Below are 24790 nucleotides of genomic sequence, written 5' to 3' on the forward strand. Positions count from 1 at the left end.
AGGTCAGATGTATGGCCAGGGTGTATAGTCATTATCCATTTAGAGCATCTAATTGTGGAGGGGAGTAACTAAAAGTGGGAGCTGAAGGATGTGGAAGGGTGTCTCCCAAGTAACACCCTTTGTGAACATAAGAGTGGTCATGGCTCTCTTTTTCCCAAGAAACCTGTACTCATTTCTTATAGACGACACAGTTTTTCTCAATTTCTAGAATATTCTTCTGTTTTGCTTTTAAAATTATTTGATTTTTCAAGTTACTGCATTAATATTTTTAAATTCTATACAGAAAAGAAAATAATAATATCATTTGTGATGACTTGAAAGAAGGTGAGAAGCGCCATGTTCCCAATCCTGTTTGTAAATTTGAAGATGCATTTAAATATTATCCTGATGTTATGGCAAATATCAGAAAAGTTGGCTTTGAGAATCCTACACCAATTCAGGTACTGTGTGCTATCAGTTCTGGTAAGTTTTATATTTTAAAGAGAAATTTGCAGTCCATATGTTAAGCACTTACATTGCTTTATTTCAGTCACAGGCTTGGCCAATCATACTTCAAGGAATTGATCTCATTGGCATAGCACAGACTGGTACTGGGAAGACATTAGCTTATTTAATGCCTGGATTCATTCATTTGGATTCACAACCAATGTAAGGGCTTGATGGAGTGAAACTTTTGAGTTTTGTATTGCCTCGCTAAGTTTTGGTGTGGGGGTTTTTTTTTGTTTGGTTTTTAAACTCTTAATTGGCATTAAAACACAACTTGAAAAAGAGTCCAATCAGTAGTTCTAAAATTAACTGTATTGGTTTAAGAAACTGTTAGCCCTGATCTGTCTGGATAACACAATGTGGCAGTATATTGAGAAACTCTAGAGCAATATTACATTAAAATATTTTAATATCTAATGTGGGTGTACTCAATATCATGTTTTTCTGTATCTTCATGGAACTACTGTATAAAGCATTTATTTAAATTTTGTTTAATTCTTTCTTAAAGCCCAAAAGATCAGCGTGGTGGGCCAGGTATGTTAGTCCTCGCTCCCACTCGAGAACTAGCTCTTCAAGTGGAAGCAGAGTGCTCAAAGTATACGTACAAAGGAATTAAAAGGTAATCTTTATTCTCACCAGTTTCTTAATATTAAAGACACAAGTGTTGGCAGAAGTCTTGTATTACAGCAAGTCCTGTCACTTAAAAGCTAAAGCGTTATAAGAAATACAAAAAAATTTAATTATCCTGTAGCCTTTAAGATATCTGGTATTCTATTTGTTCTGTCAATAGAAGGCAGCATACGTGCTGTTCACTTTGTTTGGGCCATAGATTGCCTTCTATGATGAAATAACTGGCTCTGAGGGGAAAGCGATGGATGTGATATACTTTGATTTAAGCAAAGCTTTTGATATGGTCTCCAACAGTATTCTTGTCGGCAAGTTAAAGAAGTATCGATTGGATGAATGGATTGGCTAGATAATCAGGCTCAACAGGTAGTGATCAATGGCTCGATGTCTAGTTGGTATCAAACAGAGTGCCCCAAGGGTCAGTCCCGGAGCCGGTTTTGTGCAACATCTTCATTAATTATCTGGATGATGGGATGGATTGCACTGTCAGCAACTCCGTGGATGACACTAAGCTGGGGGGAGAGGTAGATACGCTGGAGGGGAAGGATAGGATCCAGAGTGACCTAGACAAATTGGAGGATTGGGCCAAAAGAAATCTGTTGAGGTTCAACAAGGACAAGTGCAGAGTCCTGCATTTAGGACAGAAGAATCCCGTGCACTGCTACAGGCTGGGGACTGACTGGTTAAGTGGCAGTTCTGCAGAAAAGGACCTGGGGATTACAATGGACAAGAATCTGGATACGAGTCTGTGTGCCCTGGTTGCCAAAAAGGCTAACAGCATATTGGGTTGCATTAGTAGGAGCAGCAGATCGAGAAAAGTGATTATTCCCCTCTATTTGGCACTGGTGAGGCCACATCTGGAGTATTGTATCCAGTTTTGGTCCCCCCGCTACAGAAAGGATGTGGACCAATTGGAGAGAGTCCAGCGGAGGGCACTGGAAATGATTAGGGGGCTGGGGCACATGACTTATGAGGAGAAGCTGAGGCAACTCAGCTTAGTTAGTCTGTAGAAAACAAGAGTGAGGGAGGATTTGATAGCACCCTTCAACTACCTAAAGTGGGGTTCCAAAGAGGATGGAGTTAGGCTGTTCTCAGTGTTGGCAGATGGCACAACAAGGAGCAATGGTCTCAAGTTGCAGTGGAGGAGGTCTAGGTTGGATATGAGGAAAAACTATTTCACTAGGAGAGTGGTGAAGCACTGGAATGAGTTAGCTAGGGAGGGAAGTGGTGGAATCTCCATCCGTAGAGGTTTTTAAGGCCTGATTTGACAAAGCCCTGGCTGGGTTGATTTAGTTGGGGTTGGTCCTGCTTTGAGCAGGGTGTTGGACTAGATGACCTCCTGAGGTCTCTTCCAACCCTAATCTTCTATGATTCTATGTCTACTATATTTTTCATTATGAAGTCACTAAATAGGACTACTTGTCTTTTCCTCTGGGCTCCCTTTGGTCAATAATTGAGCTTCCCATTGATTGACCCTCTTTCTCCTGTGTATTCCAAGGGCAAGATATTTTGTTATTGGTGTAAAGTCTAAAGAGGTCCTTAATTTGTACCTTTTATATTTACGGCTTTTCCTTCTGGCTCGAGTCTTTGAGGCCATATTTCTCCATCTTTCTTTATCCAGTCTGTGGCTTCAGCTTGCTATCAGTTATTCTCTCTTGACCGTCTTTGTACCTCTTAGTAGTTCTCAATTGACAGTCAGGCTCCACCATCTGTTCCTCCAGAAATTAAACAAAATTATAATTATTTCGTTTATTCTTCACAAAATTCTTATAAAATAGGATATTGTGCATGCTCCACATTCCATCAGTAGTTCTTCTTTATTGCAGTTTACTTCAGAATGTCTTCTCACATGTTGAAATGTGTGAATGCTAAGGTGCTGTGGTACCCGAAGAATTCTAATTCCCTTGTTCACTGCTAGGTTAACTTTTTAAATGTCACATATTTCCTTCTCTGATAATGCTTCTATGTACTGTAATAGGTGGTCACATAACTTGTGCTCATGCCTAAAATCCTTTTTCATACCTACTCCGCGGGCTTTTGTCATTAGTTTGGCCTACCGCTACCTCTTGGGGTTTTTTTATCTGTACTTTTAACAAATCATTCGGCTTCTCTTTATGCTTGTCTGGATATGAGATGAGAAACTGAAGCAGCACATTCAGTGACAAATTGTTAGTGATGTGGTTTAATGTAGTCAGCTTCTCAGTGACAATTTTATTGTTATTGTCCTGCTTAGTGTATCTGAACTTAAAAAACATTAATTGTGGCAGATAATGTAAAATAACAAATATTCATTTAAAGTACAAAATGTAAATCAATCATTTGTGCTTTTTGATCTATTCTGTGACTGTAATCTTTCCTCTTGATAGCTTCATACAAAAAAAACCTCTTCAAATATTATTGGACAATGGTGATGGTATTGTTTTCAATTTTGAAAGATTGATTTTAATTGAACTATACTCAACTTCTGGAAAACATTTTTTTTTTTTTTTTTTTTTTTTAGTATTTGCATATATGGTGGTGGGGACCGAAAAGGACAGATAAACATGGTTACCAAAGGTGTGGATATTGTTATTGCTACTCCTGGTAGACTGAATGACCTTCAAATGAACAACTTCATAAATCTGAAGAGCATAACCTACTTGGCAAGTAGTCAACATTGAAAAGTAATGCACTTATTGGGGTAGAAGTGGATTAATCTGAAGCAAATCTTTGGTTTGTTTTTTGGTTTGTTTTTTTAATTAAATTTTTAATTGAATTGAGGTGTTTTTAAGGCTAAAATCTGAAAATCTTAGTACTGTAAACTGAGTATCTCTGCTGAAGACACTGACACCACCCTGGGAAAACTAGACTCCTGGTACATGTAATCAGTTTTCATAAAATGGAAAATAGCTTGTGGCTCACGTTTCTAAAGGTCACTTGAAGAAAAACTTTCTTTAGATAGCTATTGTGATGTAATAGTATCATGTACTGAAAGCCGTAAGTCTTCCTGGCCATTTTTTACAAGTAGTAAGCTACCAGTCTGACTTCAGGACATAAAGTTAAGTAAGAAATTTGTTAGATTACTTCAGTGCATAATGTCCTTATTACCCTTTACTTTTTTGTACAGTCATCTTCTTAATACTATAGGTCAGTGGTTCTCAACCTATTTACCATTGTGGGCCGCAAATGTAGCTCTCTCTGTTACGTGGGCCGCATCCACACATGGGCCGCAGCTGTCTGCTGATTGGGCTGCAGGTTAAGAACCACTCCTATAGGTACTCTGTTCTCTCAAGTTTACCAATTGTCAGTGGCCTTTTAACCCTTAGGACACTGATTAATCACTAGGGGGGATAGCAGTTTAAACTGGCCCTTTCTCAGGTGAATCCTATGAAATACTTTAATGAGTAAACTAGGACTGGTAAGAAGATCCAGTCCTGAGCACCTGGTAAAGTATCATAGCATGCCTCCCCTGATGCCAGTACTTGCCTATACTCCAGTTTTAGAAATAATAGTGGACTTGCAGACCCCAAATATGTAAGGATGGTAATAGACAGCAAAGAGAGAGATGAGCATCACCAGGATTTTGACCAGCTAAGAAAGAGAATAGTAGTGGAACTAGAGAGTAGCCTTATTTGATTGTAAGTTAGGAACGAAGGTGCCTGCTTGGGGGAGGAGAAGTCGTACTGGAGAAGGTTTTTGTTTAATTTTTTGTTTTTTGTTTTTTTCCTCTCTCCTTTCTGTAGTAAAGAAAAGAATTGCTAGTTTTTAGTGCACTAGCAGCTAAATATTATATTCAGTCTCATGCACTTTTGCTGTCATTAGAAAATAAAGGATGTGGTGCTGGCTAGAAATAGAACAAAAAGGCTATACGTGCTGAAAATAGCTCGATAATTACGTTACATGTTAACCAAAAGGCCCTAACCATGATCTTTCTGAATCGCATACAAAGGGAGAAAATGGTTCTTTTGAACTTCAGTTGTTAGTCCAGACACTTAGGTATAGTTCCACTTTTCCAGTAGATGGGAGACATGCACAGAGGACTGAATTTTGAAAGTGATCAACTTTTTTTAGGTACCAGTAGACTGACTTTTTTTTTTCCCCCTGGAAGTGCTGCACACCCTCTACTCCAGTCCATAAGTATCTAAAATTGGACCCAAAACTGAGATCTTGTTTTAAAATTTTCACCTGTGTATTTGTCCTCTTCTCTCCCTCTTCGACCCCTCCCCACCCCACTATGTGTAAGAGCAGGGGTAGCCAGCCTGAGCAGGAGCCAGAATTTACCAATGTACATTGCAAAAGAAAGACAGTGATATGTCAGCAGCTCCGCAGCGCCTCCCACCCACTAGCAGCCCCACCGATCAGTGCCTCCCCCTCCTTCCTGATTTAGAGACCTATGATGAGAATGATTAGGAACATCAAAGAAACCTATAGAGAGAAGACAAAAAGAGGACACAAAAGTATACAGATTAGTTAGTTACCTTCCCTGTTCAATTCAACAAAGATCTTTGTTGTATTCAAAAAAGGAGTGGACCTTTCTATGGATAGAAAGAATGTCCAGAAGGTGGTGTAGTGAATATTAAAGTTTTGTTAAGTGATATTAAATCTTATCCTTAAGGGAATAAACAGGTATCCAACTGTTGGGGGTTTGGAAGAAACATTAACAGGGGGCTGGTTATCCTATCTGGGAGATGGGATATTGACCTTAGACAGACCACTGGTCTGATACAGTATGGCTTTTCATATGTTCTCTCCCCTTCCTCCAGCTACCGGAATAGTTCATTTCCTAGCCAAGGAAGTACCATCTGTCCTATCAGGAAGGACACTCTCATATACAAAGCGCTAGCTGCTCTCTGTAACCCACAATAGAGGTTCTAGCCTTTACATATTCCGATGGAGTGTATAATTAACGAAGAACAATCTTAATTAAGTCTTTTGGACATGAAGCGTTAATCAGAAGATTGAATTCCCTTCCTCAGCCCCTCAGATGAGGGATTATTATGTTCATACTTACATTTCAGGGAATTCCAATGGCACTGCAGTTTTGATGAGTCACAACTGGACTAGGATGTCCAAAAAGGAGAAAACAGGGATGAGGATAATCAAGGGGATGGCCAGAAAAATCTCTGATCTTCCAGTATAAGAGAAGACAGAATTTGGCCTTAATTTTTTTTTTTAACCTATATAACTGACCCTATAACTCAAACCTGAAAATTAAAGGAGGAAAGTCCAGTGGACCTGGTTCTGGTTGGCTTAATATTTTTAAATTTTGTATAGGATTCTGAAATTCTCACACTTGTGCCTACATGTCAGAATGGAGTGGATCATGAGTGGGACTCAGATTACAAAACCATTCCAATGAATTGAAAATCTTGTGACCTCTTTCCAAGGAAGGTATTTTAAAAGCAAGTTGTTAGGTAGATGAAGTCACTTCTCAGTTGGTCAAACTAATTCCAATTCCCATGGTAGGGGGTGTATCCCTAAAGGATCTTAGTTCAATGCAACACTTAAAAAACCTATCAGGTCTCTGTTTCCAGAGCAGATTAGATGGTTAAGGGCCAGGAGATTATAAAAGCTTTCCAAGTCTTTGAAAGTCAAAGATATCCAATGAGTACTTACCACATTGCCCTGTGTAGAATCATCAGTTTCACTTGTGTGTGGCAGAAGATCTCTAGGGCTCAAACAATGGTCAGCTAGCCATATGTCCAAGGTGTAAGGCCTCTTTGTTTTTCTGTGAGGAATCACACCTAACTTCCAGCTCCAAGTACCATTCTTTCACTGTAATTAGGATATTACTTTGTAGCCTTGACTCATTGCAGATGACATGGTTTGACCATTGTTTGGCCATTATGAGTTTTGACTCAGAGACTTAGCCTCAAAAACTCTTAATTTTTCAGGAGTACTAGGAAGTATCAAGCAGTGGTCAAGTGCATTTTACCTAGTGGTTAAGAGAAGGCTGAGCTCTGAGAACTGATAGGCCCCTTGCAAATGTTGTGATATGTCTTTCTGCTCGTTGTGAAGGACAAAATTAGTATTTCTGGACTGGCATAGAAAAGCTCTAACAAGTAAAATAGGAAACTTCACTTTAAAGTTTCTGAAGAAACCCTCTTGATTGAAATAGTTGCAGGGTTGTTGTTTTTACTGTTTTCTGTTACATAATCAAAACTTCTATTTGAATTTATATGCCAAACAAACTGGGGGGAGGAGGGAAATATAGGCAAGTGAAAACTATTCAAAATCCTGGTGTTCTCTGGCTTTGGTCTTGGGGGAATGGATAAAAGCATTTTTCTCAGAGAATTTTCCTGTCTAGAAATATACCAGTATACTTGCTGCCTCATCAAGGAGTAGCACCAGAAACAATTTAGAAGGTGAAAACTCGAAAAGGAGTTAATAGTTTCTGGAATGGAAATAAGTAGATTCTAAAATGGGTTTTAAGGATTGAGTGAGAAATACTGTACCTCTTAAGGAAAGTCTGCGGTGTAGTGTCTTGCTGAAAACTTAACTGAAGAATCATAGGCACTAACCTTGTTTTGCACAGGTTTTAGATGAAGCTGATAGGATGTTGGATATGGGATTTGAACCTCAAATAATGAAGATCTTACTAGATGTACGCCCTGACAGACAAACAGTCATGACTAGGTATGTAAATGTTTTCAGTAGTTTAGAATTAAGGTTGGTGTCATTGTAAACTTGTATAGTTATACTTAGTTTTAACGGTTCATGTTAGCTCTTTTTAATATAAAGCTCCTAAATAATTACTGTGCTCATCTTTATGGGACAGTGGATACCTGCTATAATCATTTTGATTTATCCTCTTGATGTCAAATAGGTTACTTTTTATCGAATTCAGTTTCATGAGAATTTTCAGATACTCTTGGATATTGACTAGTTGGATAATAATTGGTAACTACTTGCGTCTTAGACTTCAGACTTAATAGATTGAAGAACTCCCATAAGCCTGTCTGTCCAACTTAATCAGTGATAAATCTTGGACTGAAGAATTTGAGGGTATTTAAAGAAAGCCTGCACATTTGGATTTTTTTAACTAATTAATTATGTTCTGTATGTCTCCAGGTAGGCTAGGAGAGACATTCAGTACACCAGTAACGTGAAATTTTAATTTTTTATCTGTTTGTTTTTGCAAGCTTGTGATGCACATATCCACTGCAGATTGCCAGCTGCTGCTCTGTGTGTATACGAGTATGCACTCTGCTTATATCAGTCTCCCCTACCCCTTAGCTATCCCAATGGTCTTCAGTGGTAAGTCTCATTCTTCTCCAATATTTGACTTCAGAAAGAAAATATTTTATCATGGAGGGCACTGATGCAGAATCTTTGTAACACAGAGGACTTCATGGTAACCTAACAAGATTCCAAAAGCTGTAAATAATTTTACATAGGATTTAGTCAGTAAAAAATAATAGTGCTGAAAGTATGCACTGCATAACTGAATGTATACTTTGGGGGCTTCAGGGGAAGGCATATCAACGGGAAGACTGGCACTGCTTTGAAACCAAATTCTTGATGTCTGACTTAGAAGTGGTTGTGCACACGATGAAATGGAGACTTACCATTGTTCAGTGTGTGGCGTTTTGATTTATTCCAGTGCATAGATCTTTTTCATAAATAAGTACTTCAGAGAAGCTCTTTTGTATAACTAAATAAGTCACGTGGAAAGAATTTATAGAAATTCATTGTTTCCTTCATGACATTTGGACTGAAGCTTAGTAAATCAGTTGGTTCTAACTGAATCTGACATCTCTTTGGGGTCAGGTGAAAAATGCATCTGCAAGTAACTTACAAGTCTTGTTTACCTTGAAAGTCTCTTAGCCAAAGCTCAAACTTTAAAGATTTTTTGATCCTTGCACTCTAAATAGAACTGTCACTCACTTTTTGAGAACTCTGGTCTTGAGTGAGATGGAATAAATGGGCCAAAAGTGTTAACATAACCCTGTCACTGTCCAACACTAAACAGTGGGGTTTGGTATACAGAGACCTGAGTCTGCTTAGTACCATGGCACAAACACCATTAAAAATCTTTTCAACCTTATATTAAAGATACAGAAAAGAAAGAAAAACAGTTAATGTAATTGAAATGTAAAACATTAAGGCTTTTATTTTAACATCCTTTTTCCCTTTAGCTGGAGAGAGTTTTAGAAGGAAAACAACTCCTTGTTTGATAGTCTCTTGGATGGTGGTAACTGTACTTTTGGAGAAAAGAAAAAGTTAGCTGAGATGAGCTAGAGCTGCCATTGCTGTTAAAGTCTATCTTCATTTCATTCCAGGTGGTGGTTGGGATTCAGCTGGATTCAGTAGAGATGGTGGTGATACCTGAGTCCTCTCTGTCCTGGTCTGGTCAGGACATCTCTCAGTATCAGGGTGATGAAGGCCTAGGTCCCATGAGATGGTAGGGATGGCAGAGATGATGGTGACTGTTCTTACTCCCATTGCTGCTGGAATCGCAGATCATCTTAGCTAGCAACAAGAGCTTTCTATTCTCTGCTTCTTATGCCCTGAGTCTGCTCTTGCTATGTTGCTGAACACCAGAGAGCACAAACTTGACAATAACATGGATGTTCCCTACATTGCACAACGCATCCACTGGGTCTCGACTAGTTTTCAGTTATATCCAATTTGCTTGGATATTTCAGCTAGGATGAGTTGGGAGTAAACTAAATTTTGTTTAAACTGTTAATGTTACATGCTGGAGTGACTACCTGGTGAGAGAAATGAAGGTAGTTTACACTTGTGTTAAAGCATTTGTTTTCACCTAGAGTATATGCTATCTGAAGAAAACCTTTTGATTAGCAAAGTTTTTCTTTGCAGTCATGTGGAAGAAACCATTCTTAAGTAAAATTTAAATTCTGCAGAACTGAAATACCACCAGAGGGCCACAGAAAACATTGGACTGCTTACCCAGAAGTTGTGCACTACAGCCTTAGGATATAAAGCAGGGGTGTGCAAAGTTTTTGGCCCGAGGGCCACATCTGGGAATAAAAGTTGTATGGCAGGCCATGGATACTCACAAAATTGGTTTTGGGGTGGAGGGCTCTGGCTGTGGACTCTGTGGTAGGGCTGGGGATGAGGAGTTTGGGGTGTAGGAGGGTACTCCGTCCTGGGACTGATAGGTTCAGAGGGCGGGAGAGGGATCAGGGCTGGGGTGCGGGAAGGGGTGCAGGCTTCAGGTGGTGTTTACCTCAAGCGGCTCCTGGAAGCAGCGGCATGTCCCTTTTCCGGGTCCTATGCAAAGGCACAGCCAGACAGTTCTGCACGCTGCCCCATCCGCAGGCACCACCCCCGCAGCTCCCATTGGCTGTGGTTCCTGGCCAATGTGAGCTGCTGCGACAGCTCTTGGGGCAGGGTGCAGAGTGGAACCCCCTGGCTGCCCCTACGCGTAGGAGCCAGAGAGGGGCCATGCTGCTGCTTCTGGGAGCCATGTGGAGCAGCCCCTGACCAAGCTCCCCAGTGGGAGTTTGAGGGCCAGATTAAAATGGCCTGCGGGCTGTATCTGTCCCAGAGGCCACAGTTTGTCCACCCCTGGTATAAAGTAGTAAGTGTCATTGAAGAAACTGGATTTTCCTATATACAGACTCGCCTTTCCAGCAGTCTTCAATTGAGACTGTGATATCCTTAAGAGAGTGTGTACGGGGACATCACATTGAATAGGAACTGACAGTCTGCAGCAAATATGTGCTTGGTACTTTTGTGTTCCACAGGTTTATCAATAGGTAATTAAATGAATGTCCTCTTAACCTTGTTGTTGAGACCATTCTAGAATTCTGGTATTAAGTACTGAATGAATTTCTAAAAGTGATCCAAGAATCCAGTTTTTGCATAAAAAATTTGGGATATCAAAATTTGTTGATGGGGTTGGGGAGGTCAGAGGGTGGAGAATGGGAGGGTTGAATGGGGGCAGGGGTTCTGGGGGCAGCCAGGAAGGAGAGGAGGGGTTGGATGGGGTTCCGGGGGCGGTCAGGGGAGGTTGGATGGGGTGGTTGGTTGGAGCAGGGGTCCTTGGGGGGGGAATCAGGAAGGGGAAGGGTTGGATGGGCAGTTAGGGGTGGGGGGTCCGGGGTGGTCAGGGAGAAGGGGGGGTTGGATTGGGCAGGGAGAAGGGGGGGGGCAGTCCGGAAGGAGGGGGGGTTGCATGGGGCAGCAGAGGGCAGTTAGGGGCGAGGGGTCCAGGGCCGGGCAGGGGACACAGTGCAGGAGTGGTGGATGAGGTAGGAGTCCTGGGGGGGGGGCCGTTAGGGAACCCAGGGGGTTGGATGGGGCAGGAGGCGAAAAGCAGAGGGGGTCAGATAGGGGGCTGGGGCTGGGCCTTGACTGGCTGTTTGGGGAGACACAGCCTCCCCTAACCGGCCCTCCATACAATTTCTGAAACCTGATGCGGCCCTCAGGCCAAAAAGTTTGCCCGTCCTGTTCTAGATGTTTTGTCCCTATGGGTGCTCCTCTACTTGCACTCCCCTTCCCCTCTATTTGGAGTTCTTGCTGCTGGAATTCATGACTGAGAATGAATTGGAGCAATGGCAAGTCTGTCTCTCCCTATATACTCTCAGTCCTGAGCATAAGGATGAGTAGGGTGTGGGCGCAGCCCCACAGACTGCTGACAGAAATCTGATTGAAAGCACAAGGTCAAAATGGAGCACCCCAGGGACAAAATATCTCTAATTCCAGTTACTGTACAGGTTAGTAACCTCTTCATATAGATTGGAATATGGTTTTAGAGTGAAATTTTACTTCATTTCTTGAAGTTGTGGGCAAAGATTCAAATCATGTGTGCCCAAGAGAGGTTTGGAGCAAGGGTATTAACTATACTTCATTACAACTTTAGCATATTTATATAATAGAATGAACTTTTGCAGCCTCTGTCTGTTTTCCCCACCTGCATTCTAAAAACTGTACTTCAGAAGTGTTTGAAAATATTTAATGTTTTAAGATCTCTTTGCAGATGTAAAGAGGTTTATGATTGCTGATTGCATAGTACATAATACATTTCCTAACAGGATCCAGGATTATCAGGGATATAGTTCAAAATACATCAGAGTGAATTATTTTCTCTCTCAAGTGTTGGTATAAATCTTATTTTATATATTTACATTAATATGAATATCAGTCTATGAACCTTTCAGTCTCTAACCACCAAACCCCTGGTTCTGTGAATTCTTGCCAATGCATGCCACACCATAACTAGCCACAGGAAGATAACCCTAGTGTAGGAGAATCCTCTGATGTAGAGCCAGCGTGACTGCTTCTGTGTTATCCCACTCTCTGTGGCTAGCCAAGGTTTGTGAAAGGGGGAATGGGGACATGGCTGGGATTTTTCTTTGCCTCAGAGATCTTCAGATACTGTAATAACACCTTAAGGCTGTTAACAGCCTGTATACTTTAGAGAGACAAGATGGATGAGGTAATATCTATTATTGGACCAACTTCTGTTGGTGAGAGCAACAAGCTTACACAGAGGTGCTCTTCAGATATTACCTCACCTATCTTGTGTCTCCAATATTCTGGAACTAACACAATTACCACACTGCGTACAACATGTGTACTTCAGTATAATCCTCAGGTGCTCTGATTTATTCTGGGTGCCCAGAAAAGTGCAAATTTGGCTAAGGATTTGGGAGTTTAGAGCCACTTTTACAGACTGACCCCTCTTCTCCCCCTGGAGCTCTGTTGTGCACTGCTCAGTCATAGCCAAAGTGCTGGGCCTACTAGTGGACACAGGCAAAATTCAGAACACATGTTTCTTGCTAAGAGTACAGGCAAGTGTATAGTTATACTACTAAAAAACATACTTGCAGTTCATAGATGAAGTGATAAGCCAGAAGGAAACACTGATCATCTCGTTTGACCTTATGAATAACACTGGCTCTATACCTGCCCCAAAATAATTCCTAAAGCATACCTTTTAGAGAGATTAAATCTTAATTTAAAAATTGTCAGTAATGGAGAATCTACCATGACCTTTGCTAAATTGATCCAATGATTAATAACTCACTGTGAAAAATGTACATCTTCTTTCCAGTCTGAATTTGTCTAGCTTCAGCTTCCAGCCATTGGATCATGTTGTACCTTTCTCTGTTAGATTGAGGAGACCAATATTAAATATTTGTTCCCTATGTAGACTGTAGTTAAATCACCCTTTAATCTTCTCTTTGTTAATCTTAAATTGATTAAGCTCCTTGATTCTAGTCACCCCATCTCAAAAAATATATTTTAGAATTGGACAAGGTACAGAGAAGGGCAACAAAAATGATGAAGGGTATGGAACAGCTTCCGTATGAAGAGAGAGTAAAAAGACTGGGACTTTTCAGTTTGGAAAAAAGACAACAGAGGGGATATGATAGAGGTCTATAAAATCGTGAATGACGTGGAGAAAGTGAATAAGAATGTTGTCTTACGTGAAGCAGTAAACAAGAAACAGGGGTCACCCAATGAAATTAATAAGCAACATGTTTAAAACAAAAGGAAGAAGTACTTCACACGATGGCCAGTCAACCTGTGGAACTCATTGCTAGGGGATGTTGTGAAGGCCAAAAGTGTAATGTGGTTCAAAGAATTAGATAAATTCATGGAGGTTAGGTCTGTTAGTGGCTGTTAGCCAAGATGGTCATGGATGGTCATGCATTGTGTCTCTGGTGTCTGCTGGAAGCTGGGAGTGGATGACAAGGGATGGATCACTTGATGATTACCTGTTCTGTTAATTCCTTCTGAAGCACCTGGCATTGGCCACTGCTGGAAGACCGGATATTGGAATAGATGGACCATTGGTCTGACCCAGTATGGCCATTCTTATGTTCTTAGTCTGCCACTGTAAAGTATGTTTTCTAATTCTTTAATCATTCTCATAGCTCTTTGAACCCTCTCCAATTTGTCAATATCTTTTTTGAATTGTGGGTACCAGAACTGGACACCCTGTTTCAGCAGCGGTCGCACCAGTACCAAACATAGAGGTAAAATAACTTCTCCATTCCTATTCAAGATTCCATTCTTTATGCATCCCAGTATTGCATTAGCCCTTTAGTCACATCATTGCACTGGGAGCTCATGTTCAACTGATTATCCACCAAGAACTCCAGTCTTTTTCGGAATTACTGACTCCAGGATAAAATTCCCCATCCTGTAAGTACAGCCTACATTCTTTGTTCCTGGGTGTATACATTTGCATTAAGCCACATTCAAACATTAATCTGTTTGCTTGATCCCAGCTTTCCAAGAGATCCAGATCTCTCTTTATCAGTGACCTATCTTATTATTGGAGGATTGGGCAAAAAGAAATCTGATGAGGTTCAAAAAGGACAAGTGCAGAGTCCTGCACTTAGGACGGAAGAATCCAATGCACCGCTACAGACTAGGGACCGAATGGCTCGGCAGCAGTTCTGCAGAAAAGGACCTGGGGTTACAGTGGGCGAGAAGTTGGATATGAATCAACAGTGTGCCCTTGTTGCCAAGACAGTCAATGGCATTTTGGGATGTATAAGTAGGGGCATTGCCAGGAGATTGAGGGACGTGATCGTTCCCCTCTATTCGACATTGGTGAGGCCTCATCTGGAGTACTGTGTCCAGTTTTGGGCCCCACACTACAAGAAGGATGTGGAAAAATTGGAGAGAGTCCAGCGAAGGGCAACAAAAATGATTAGGGGACTGGAACACATGACTTATGAGGAGAGGCTGAGGGAACTGGGGATGTTTAGTCTGAGGAAGAGAAGAATGAGGGCGGATTTGATAGCTGCTTTCAACTACCTGAAAGGTGGTTCCAAAGAGGATGGCTCTAGACTATTCTCAGTGGTAGCAGATGACAGAACAAGGAATAATGGTCTCAAGTTGCAGTGCAGGAGATTTAGGTTGGATATTAGGAAAATCTTTTTCACTATGAGGATCGTGAAACACTGGAATGCGTTACCTAGGGAGGTGGTGGAATCTCCTTTCCTAGAAGTTTTTAAGGTCAGGCTTGACAAAGCCCTGGTTGGGATGATTTAGTCGGGGATCGGTCCTGCTTTGAGCAGGGGGTTGGACTAGATGACCTCCTGAGGTCCCTTCCAACCCCAATATTCTATGATTCTGTGATTAGTTATTTACCACTCCCCCAGTTCGTGTCATCTGTAAATGTTATCAATGATGATTTTTTCTTGCCAGTCATTGACAAAAGAGTTATAGCATAGGACCAAGCATGGGATCCCCTTTGGGTCTCCACCAGAAACACCCCCAGTTTCCCTTTCATAATTACATTTTGAGACCTATCAGCCAGCTTTTAATCCATTTCATGTGTGCAGTGTTAATTTTGTCTTTCTAGTTTTTAAACAAAATGTCATATGGTACCAAGTCAAATGCCTTACAGAATCTTAAGTATATTATGTCAACAATATTACCTTTATCAAACTTGTATTCTCAACAACAACAAAATCAGGTTAGTTTGACAGGATCTAGCTTTCATAAACCGTTGTTGATTGGCATTAATTATATTACCCTCCTTTTATTGTTTCTAATTGAGTCCCATATCAGCTGCTCCATTGTCTTATCTGGGGTCATTGTTGGGCTGACAGGCCTACAATTACCTGGGTCATCCCATTTACCTTTTTTTAAAAAAAAAAAAAAGTGGCACAACATTTCTTCCAGTCTTCTGGAAATTCCCTGGTGTCCAAGATTTCTTAAAAATCAACCTTGATCTTCAAGTGATGGTCCCTATTGTATTCTGCTATAGGTTACGTATGCACACCATACGTCCGGAGCCAGAGAATTTGAAAGTAGCATTCATTGGTCTGCACTGGCACCCTTGCTCCCCTCATTCCTGCAACAGTGGGGGTAAAGGACAGGATGGTCTGACCACCTCTCCAATTCCTTCTCATCACTGCATGGTTCAGGTTGGAACCTTTAGTGTCCACAGTTTTGACTTCATTCTACAGAACAAGAATCATCTAATTGTAAAGAGTTTAATAGTTTAGTCTCCTGGGGAACAACCCCTCCCCCGTCCAATGCCTCATTTGGTTTCCTAGTCTGTGCCCACGACTCCAGGCTTCAGACTCTGTGCTTCCTGCCTGTGATCCTTCTCGGTCAGTGACACCACCAGTCCCTCACAGGAGATGTTTGAGGAGCAGGAGACCAACCACCAAACACACTTCATCCTCATCTCCAGTCGAGGTGGTTATGCCTCCACCACCTTCCATAGCTGATGACTTCTGTCAATTTCAAGACCTCATAAAGTGGGTAGCTGACACTCTTCACATTCCACTCAGAAGTCAAGGATTCACAGCATAAACTGTTGGATCTCCTGCAGTCAGCAACAACTCCAGGATGGCCTTACCCATTAATGAGGCATTACACTATCTTAGCCAATTCGAATACTGTTCCACCAACATGTAAATGGTTCCCCCTAAAGACTCTCTGGGTTTTTTCTATGGTAAATGAGTGGGTAAGCAACACTTGTCCACTTCTATCCCATATGATAAACTAAAGACTAGACTTTTCTAGACGGACGTGAAGACTGGACTATCAGGATCATGGTCAAATATAATTTTACAAACTATAGTAGATTTAACTGCCTTTATTGAACATCTGCTACAGGAACAGAGGGAGCAATTCCAGTCCATCACTTCAGAGTACCAGTTATTGGCCAGAACTGCTCTTCAGGTATCCTTGGATGCTGTAGACGCTGCTGCCAGGTACATCTCCACAGCTGTTGTTATGCTAAGGGCATCATAACTCCAACTCTTGGGGTTTCCAAGGGAAGTACAGAACGCTATTGAGGATTTCCCCTTTGACGGTTGGAAGTTTTTCTCCGAGACTATCGACAAGTCCTTGTATGCGCTGAAGGACTCTAGGGCTCCTTTGAGATCCCTGGACGTATAAATACCTACGATAAGAGATTTAGTAGGTCACCAGCTGCCCAGAGATTGCATTCTGCTAAATTCTCTGAATTCCAAAGATCCACCAAAACCCCTAGAAAAAGACATTCCTGAGAGAGATAGAAAGGGCCACTCATCTGCCCTCCACAACAACCCAGTCCTCTTCAAAGCAGCAGTGTTGATGGGTTGGTCAAGGTTCATATCCTCCCACATCTCTGGTTTTACAGCTGTCCATTTGCTCACCTCCTCACCTTTGAAGACCCCTTTTCCCATTTCCAATATGATTGGCGTGGGATCCCTACAGACAAGTGGGTCATAGAGGTCACAACAGGCTATACCATCCATTTCACATCAGTCTCTCCCTTCCGGACCCCTTCTCTCTTCCTCTTAACGGACCCCTCTCCTAAGCCTTTGAGATGAAAAGTAAATATTCTCTTTGATTAAGAATGATAGAACTGGTCTTACTCCTCACAAGGGCAAAGGGTTTTACTCAAGATATTTCCTTGTGCCAAAGGACAGTGTGGAGACTGATCTTGTATCTAAGACAAGTTTGTAAAGTCTCAAGCTTACAATGACGACTCTGGCAGCTATAAATCCTTCACTGGAGGAAGGGGATTGGTTTTCAGCCCTCAACCTACAATATTCCAATTTCCAAATAAAGATACACCCATCCTGCAGGAAATACCTTCATGTCACTATAGGCCAGGATCATTTCCAATACCAAGTGCTTCCCTTCAGCCTTTCTTTAACCTTAAGGGTGTTCTCAAAGGTCCTGAAACAAGAAGTGATCCTAGTCTTCCTGTACCTTCACAACTAACTACTCAAGGAACATTCCTACGAAGCAGTCCTGTCTTCTACCCAGACAGCCTTTGCTCTGTACCAGGAGTTGGATCTTAAAAAAGGTAAAAAATCCATGTTAACTCCTTGTACGGAAGATACAGTTTATAGGGGCATCACTGATAGCCAGGGCCTACCATATCTTAGACTCTGTCAGGTCTGGTACATGCAATTCAGGAGAGCTCTTGGACCACAATTACGAACTGTCTTCAGCTCTGCAGACCCATGGCAGCTTGCACCTTTGCAACTGATCACACAAGGCTGTGCCTCTTCTGCTTCCAAGGTTGGTTCAGAATGATCTGTTCTTCCAGTGATGGTCCCATGTGTATTCCACACATAGATGCATGTGCTGAGTCGGGAAGTTTTCTCCAAGCAACGTCCATTGACCTGTACATGTTCAGTATGTCTCCTTGTGCTCCCGACAGAGGGTATATGGGGTGGTGCGGGTCGATGTCACTCCAGTTCCCTCTTACCATCTCCTGGCCTGAGTCAAAACCCCTATTCCTCCTTCACTCTTATTTCGATAAGAGAGTTGTTGTATACTTGTGTAAATAGATTGTTTTTCATAGTTTAGTATAAACCCTCCCCAGTTCAGGGGGACAACCCCTTGCTATCCAGTGACCATGCCCAGGATCCCAGGCATCAAGAACTGTCTTCTGCATTCATTCCTTTTTCATCAGCATTGACCATCAACGGTGCATATACTGCCTGGGTGAGGTGCACATCTTGGTGAAGTGCAGCATCTGTAAGTCCTTCGCACTCAGAACTATAGACCTGTGAGCTCCAACTCCACAGGTTCCTTAGGAAGAGGCAGTAAGGCCCTGGATGCACTCTGATCCTGGCCAGGGAGATACCCCACACAGACTCCCACTGTATAGCAGTCTCTACTGGTCAGTAGAGTCCCTCTGAGCATGAGCTATGGTACGAAGCTGCCAGCATCGAAGGCCCACAACAAGCGTAATAAACGCTCATAGGCGTAAGAGCAGATCCCCGCGTTAGACTACTTTTATAGACACATTCCCTCTCTGAGCCATGCCAGGTTGAGTAAGATGTTGCTTGTGGATCCAGCTGAACCACCACCAAAGGTCCCCCAGCTGAAGAGTAAGGTAAAGAAGAAGCGGGATCCATCCCTACCACCTGGTGACACGTAGAGCTTCCCTCTACGACTGCAGTTCTGGATGCTCTGTTGCTGCTGCCTCACCAAAATGCAAACCAGTTGGCTCTGACTACTGAACCAGGTACCTCTGGAGTCTCAGTGAGCACCCACAGACTCCAGGACGTACGGAGATGTTCCTGACACCAGAGGATGTTCCTGCCATACCTACTGTCAAAGTTCCTTCCCCGCTCTGAACTCTAGGGTACAGATGAGGGGACCTGCATGAAAAACCCCCTAAGCCTATTTTTACCAGCTTAGGTTAAAACTTCCCCAAGGTACAAACTATTTTACCTTTTGTCCCTGGACTTTATTGCTGCCACCACCAAGTGTCTAACAAAATATAACCGGGAAAGAGCCCGCTTGGAAACTTCTTTTCCCCCCAAAATCCCCCCCAAGCCCTACACCCCCTTTCCTGGGGAAGGCTTGATAAAAATCCTCACCAGTTTGCATAGGTGAACACAGTCCCAAACCCTTGGATCTTAAGAACAAGAAAAAGCAATCAGGTTCTTAAAAGAAGAATTTTAATAGAAGAAAAAGTAAAAGAATCACCTCTGTAAAATCAGGATGGTAAATACCTTACAGGGTAATCAGATTCAAAACATAGAGAATCCCTCTAGGCAAAACCTTAAGTTACAAAAAGACACAAAAACAGGAATATACAGTCTGTTCAGCACAGCTTATTTTATCAGCCATTTAAACAAAACAGAATCTAACGCATATCTAACTAGATTGCTTATTAAGCCTTTACAGGAGTTCTGACCTTCATTCCTGCTCTGGTCCCGGCAAAAGACAACACACAGACAGAGAGAACCCTTTGTTCCCCCCACCACTCCAGCTTTGAAAGTATCTTGTCTCCTCATTGGTCATTTTGGTCAGGTGCCAGCGAGGTTATCTTTAGCTTCTTAACCCTTTGTAGGTGAAAAGGTTTTTCCTCTGGCCAGGAGGGATTTAAAGGTGGTTAGCCTTCCCTTTATATTTATGTCACATATAGTCTTGCTTCTCTCGGGCCTGTCTATTCTCCAAGACATCCCTACACCTGAGGATGAACTGCTGCTCTTATTGTACACCTTCCCCATTCATCGGATTGGGGCCCGCTATTTCAGACAGAACCGTTGTCCGACTCAGAGGAGTCCTAGGGCAGACAGCCAACATCTCTGCCGCCACACAGGAGCCTGGACAGACCGCCAAGGCACTGTTATCCACTATCATCTATAATGTTTAGAAATTCCAAGAATGTTTTAGTTCTGGCAGTACGAGACCTCCAGCATATGTCACTCAAATTGAAGTCCCTCATGATCACAAAATGTGTTTTTTTCCTGCACATTGTAGATAAGCATGTAAGGAAGTGTTCATTTTCCCTAGTGTGATTTTTGTGGTCTGTAGCAGACACCAGCTAGTACCCCATCTTGTGTTTTGTCTGTTAGGACATTGATCCAGAAGCCTTCAAGATAACTTTCTTCCGAGTTATCAGTAACTCGGAAACAGGTAATGCCGTTTTTGACAGAGTGTCACTCCTCCTCTCCTTTTCCCCTTCCAGTCCTTCCTAAATAAGTTATAACCATTGATTTTTAACATTTCAGTTGTATAAATCATGCCACCAGGTTTCAGTAATACCAAGTGGATTGAATTTATGCTCATAAATGAGCAATTCCAATTTTTCTTGTTAAGGTTAGTACATATGCATGACAGCTATTGTGGGTGTAAGACCTTGCTGGAATGTATTGGGGTGTGGGATGGATGAGAGATGTATTGGAGACCTCTTGCCTTTTAAAATGTGTTTTTCTTCTCTCCCACCAGTGCTACTTGGCCAGATGGTGTTCGCCGCCTTGCCAAATCGTATTTGAAAGATCCTATGATCGTATATGTTGGCACTCTTGATTTAGCGGTAGGTTGGTTTTTTTAAAATCACATTACTCCTTGTAGTTGCACATAACTTTGAATGTTTTGGAACATTCAAATAATACTTTATTTAGTTAAAAGCATAATCCAGTCTGGTCTTTCACAACATGCTCCAAGTAAGCAGAAATCAGTGGTATTTTAAAAGCTTCAGTAAAAGCCCAGAATGTATCTTAGAACTGTAAATAGAAAAGAACTTTGTGATAAAAATATAATGAGACATGCCAAAGAGCATTTAGTCTCAGCTTTGGTAATGGACAAATGATTAAATAAATTTTATGAAGTCTCTGAAGCATTGATTTGGTTAATAATAATGTATTTCTCCACCCATAAGCGGATGACTTCAATAGTAAACATTTCATCCAAATCTACCTAATGGCCAAGGGCCCATGTATAATATTATGTAGCCACACATTGCTATGTAATTGCCCTTTTTGATTATGCTATATAATTTTCATCCAGAATTGAAGTTTTTGTGTTTAAAAAAAAAATTGAGCTCTTTTGGTTACAAAAATAACCTTTAAAATGTGAAACAGATGTAAACGTATTGCTTGGCGTATACAGACAACCTGTCATAGTTCTCAGAGGTGTAAAGTTCCCCCCTTATCTCTATTTTTGTATTGACTTTGAAACCTAACAAATGTAAAAGTCAACTGCATGTAAAAGTCAACTTATCATTTTAGCAGAAACATCAAACTGGAGTATTTAGACGTATTTGGATGTAGCATCAGATATTAGGTTGGGGTGAAATGCATTCAAGGTTTGATTTGGGAGAACAAGGAAGAAATTCATATACCACCTCCCTAAATGTAAAGTTACCCTCTGCCCCTGCCAAAAAGCAAAAGGGAAAGATGTACTACTATTTCCTCAGTATTGAAAGCCTCAACTGGATGCCTTTAAAAAGAAATAAATAAATCCCATTGTTTCCTGACGCCAAAGGAGTCATTAGCTCTCATATAGTTGCTATATCTTCCAAGAGCTTCTACGATGCATTTTTAATTTTTGGACTGACTGGTTATAGATTGAAATAACATTGTACTGAAATGTAGCAGCAAATGTTTGGGTTCTTTTTACTCCTGTTTTATAACTTCACTATAACTAATGAGAAATTTGTTCAAACGCATTTTACTCACAATTTTAAACAGCATGGGTGTTCTGAAATTTATCAAACTTTCAAATAGTGCATATGCTGTTTCACCCCTGCTTCAGCCTGCATGCAGTCATGCCATAAAGAAATTAGTATTTCTTTCACAACCAGATTTGTTATTCTGACAGTGAGCTTCTGTACCTTCTGTAGATCAGACCCTAGGCAGGATCTGGATATTTTATCCATCAGAACAAGACTTGGTTCAGTTCTTTATGTGGTTCCACTAGTTCCCTCCTGCTTCCAGGCAGTTTTTTCAGCCCTCTTCCTTTTACAATGCAAAAAAGCTGTCTTCCTCAGTGGTCTGCCAACTTTGTTTTAATGATTGAAGCCCCCTTTCTTCTTTTAGAAGTTCAACAAAGGCAGCTCAATGTCTGATCTCAGTTTAGCAGATTTTGCTCTCTAGTTACCATGTAAATATCATAATAGCACAGTCATAGAGTAAAAGGGAAGGAAAAAAAAAGGATTGTCAATAAATCTTTATAATAAAGTAAGTGAATTTTGTATTACCACCTGGCTACCTTCCAGTCTGTTCGCCTTTCCCCATCCTCTGTCATAGTTGTTGTTAATTAGTATGTCATGCCTACTGGCACCCAAACTAGATTGGGACTTGCATGTGCTAGTCACTATGCAAATACATAGTAAGAAAAGTCCCTGCTTCAAAGAGCTTAGAATCCAAAGAGCTAATAGAGAGAAAGGAGAAAGTATTATCAATGCCAGTTTACAAACAGAGAACTGAAGCACAGAGTTTAAGTGACTGTAAACCTGTGGACTAATCCACTAGCCCAATGAGATCATGCTCCAGACAACTTCACTATTTCAGTTCCTCTGCTCAGGACTTTTCTTAACTTAGAAAAAGACTTAAAACAAAGTACCGAAAAGATCTCAAAGCTCCTCAGGGTGTTCACTTAGCCTTTGTCTTAGGGATTCACAACCTTCCGTAGCTGAGGCTTCATAACAGCCAGCTCCTGCTCTTTGCAGATGTCTCCTATTCTGGGCCTTCTTTCTGATAAATGCAGAGATATCCCTCCAGGGTCTTTCCTTTACCCTGTGTCTCTCCTGTCTGGTCTTTTGCTGAAGGAGCAGGAATTCCCTATATGAAATTTCCTGTAGGGTACATGACTAGGGTGAAGATCTGCAACTACAACTCCTAGTTTTACAGGGCCCATGGCTGTAACTGGCTCAGTAGCATGTGCCTGCCCTCTGAAGCTTAGTTAATTTGCTTCTTCCCAGTTCTGCTCAGAGAAAAATAGCAAACTTATCTGTCTAGAGTTTGACACAGTCTATTTTCCTATGAAGTGAATATTTAAGATTCTCTCCTGATATCATTTATTGACACAATCAAGTATATCAGTTTTGAAGTCTGTGGCCTGAGGTATTGTAATGTGAGAATGAATTAACTGGAGTGAAATGATTTTCTTTTTACTTAACATCATTTTTTCATATTTCACAGGCAGTAAATACAGTTGAGCAGAAAGTTATTATTATCCCAGAAGAAGAAAAGAGAGCTTTCACACGCTACTTCATTGATACTATGAAGCCTAAAGATAAAGTCATCATATTTGTGGGAAAGAAACTTACGTATGTAATTGTTTAACCAATATTACATTTGTCTAGTTTGCTATCAACTCATTTAGAAATTAATCAGTTATTCTCAGATCAAAGTTACTAACTAGGACACTCTTAATTACTTTCAACCACATTCTAGTGTTTATATTGACTTACTGTATTTCCCCAGCACTGTACATGACCATTACATTTTATGCAAGTTCTCTAGTATCATAAAACTAATATGCATTGGAATGTGACTGCACTGTTTAACTTAAAATGGGTTTTAAGATTTTCTATACTAAAAATGTTAAAATTAAAGACAAATGAGATGTTTTGAAATTATTGAAATGAAACATTTTGATTGACCTGATCTGAATTTTTATTTATTTATTGGGCTATCAGTTCATGAAAATTTGAGATTTTGACTGTCCCATTTTGGATGGGAAACATTTTCGAAAACTCTTGTGAGACAGGAAAACAGTTTCCAACTTGATCATCTTCCCCAATACTGTCAAAAAGGAAGTTGAAGAGTCATATTTGTGACTGTGCCTCAGTACTCCCTTCAAAGCCTGATCTGCACTATGGTTCAGCTGTCCCACCTGATGCACGTTCTTTGGCACTGGCAGTCACGTGCCAGTTGAGTTTGGTTACCAATCCTTCTGTATCAGCGTCAGCTACGTCGACGCTGATGACATTGCAACAGAGTGAGAGATGAGCCCCTCATTGGCACTTATCCCTGCAGTACTGTTGCCTTTGGCAACACCTTCCTTGATGCATACAACCTTGGAACCATTTACATTTACATCTTCTAGAAACTTGGCTAATTACACCTGAACCAGAAGCTCCTCTTCTCAACATGAGACTGATAATATCTGCAAGACCTATATCAGTAGTGGAACCAAGGGTACCAAAGACAAAAAGTGTGCTAAATTAACCTACAGAGTCACTGGTATCCATATTTCATGGAATATCATCTCAACCTAACTTTTTCAGCAATCAGCCTCTTCTCAAAGAAGTTTACTCTTCTACTTCTTCCTTTTCAGGGGATAGTAGGAACCCTTCTCTCTGAGTCAACACAATCTATAGTGGGAGCCATAGAAGGGGATCTCGGGACACTCTTCTACCTACAGTAAGACACAAATTGGTCTGGGTCCAAACTGCCTGGATTCTTTCATCTTGGCCTTATGTACCATATCCCTATGGTGTGCAGACCTGGCCTTATTGGCCACCCTGGAATCCTTGAGCTCAATTTCCAGGACCTGTTAGAGATTT

General features: G+C 41.2%; 1 protein-coding gene across 4 annotated transcripts in view; it reads left to right on the forward strand.

Moving 5' to 3' along the window:
* The window catches only part of DDX43 (DEAD-box helicase 43), a 64110-nt gene that overhangs the window by 11251 nt on the left and 28069 nt on the right, over positions 1–24790 (forward strand). For all 4 annotated transcript variants that reach the window (XM_073336448.1, XM_073336449.1, XM_073336450.1 and 1 more), the window contains exons 6-12: positions 284–440; positions 530–648; positions 995–1105; positions 3614–3755; positions 7628–7728; positions 20725–20812; positions 23421–23548. In XM_073336448.1, coding sequence (XP_073192549.1) covers positions 284–440; positions 530–648; positions 995–1105; positions 3614–3755; positions 7628–7728; positions 20725–20812; positions 23421–23548 — 846 coding nt within the window. The remainder of the gene's footprint in view (positions 1–283; positions 441–529; positions 649–994; positions 1106–3613; positions 3756–7627; positions 7729–20724; positions 20813–23420; positions 23549–24790) is intronic.

Source organism: Lepidochelys kempii, chromosome 3 (assembly GCF_965140265.1).
Source record: "Lepidochelys kempii isolate rLepKem1 chromosome 3, rLepKem1.hap2, whole genome shotgun sequence".
NCBI classification, from domain to species: Eukaryota; Metazoa; Chordata; order Testudines; family Cheloniidae; genus Lepidochelys; species Lepidochelys kempii.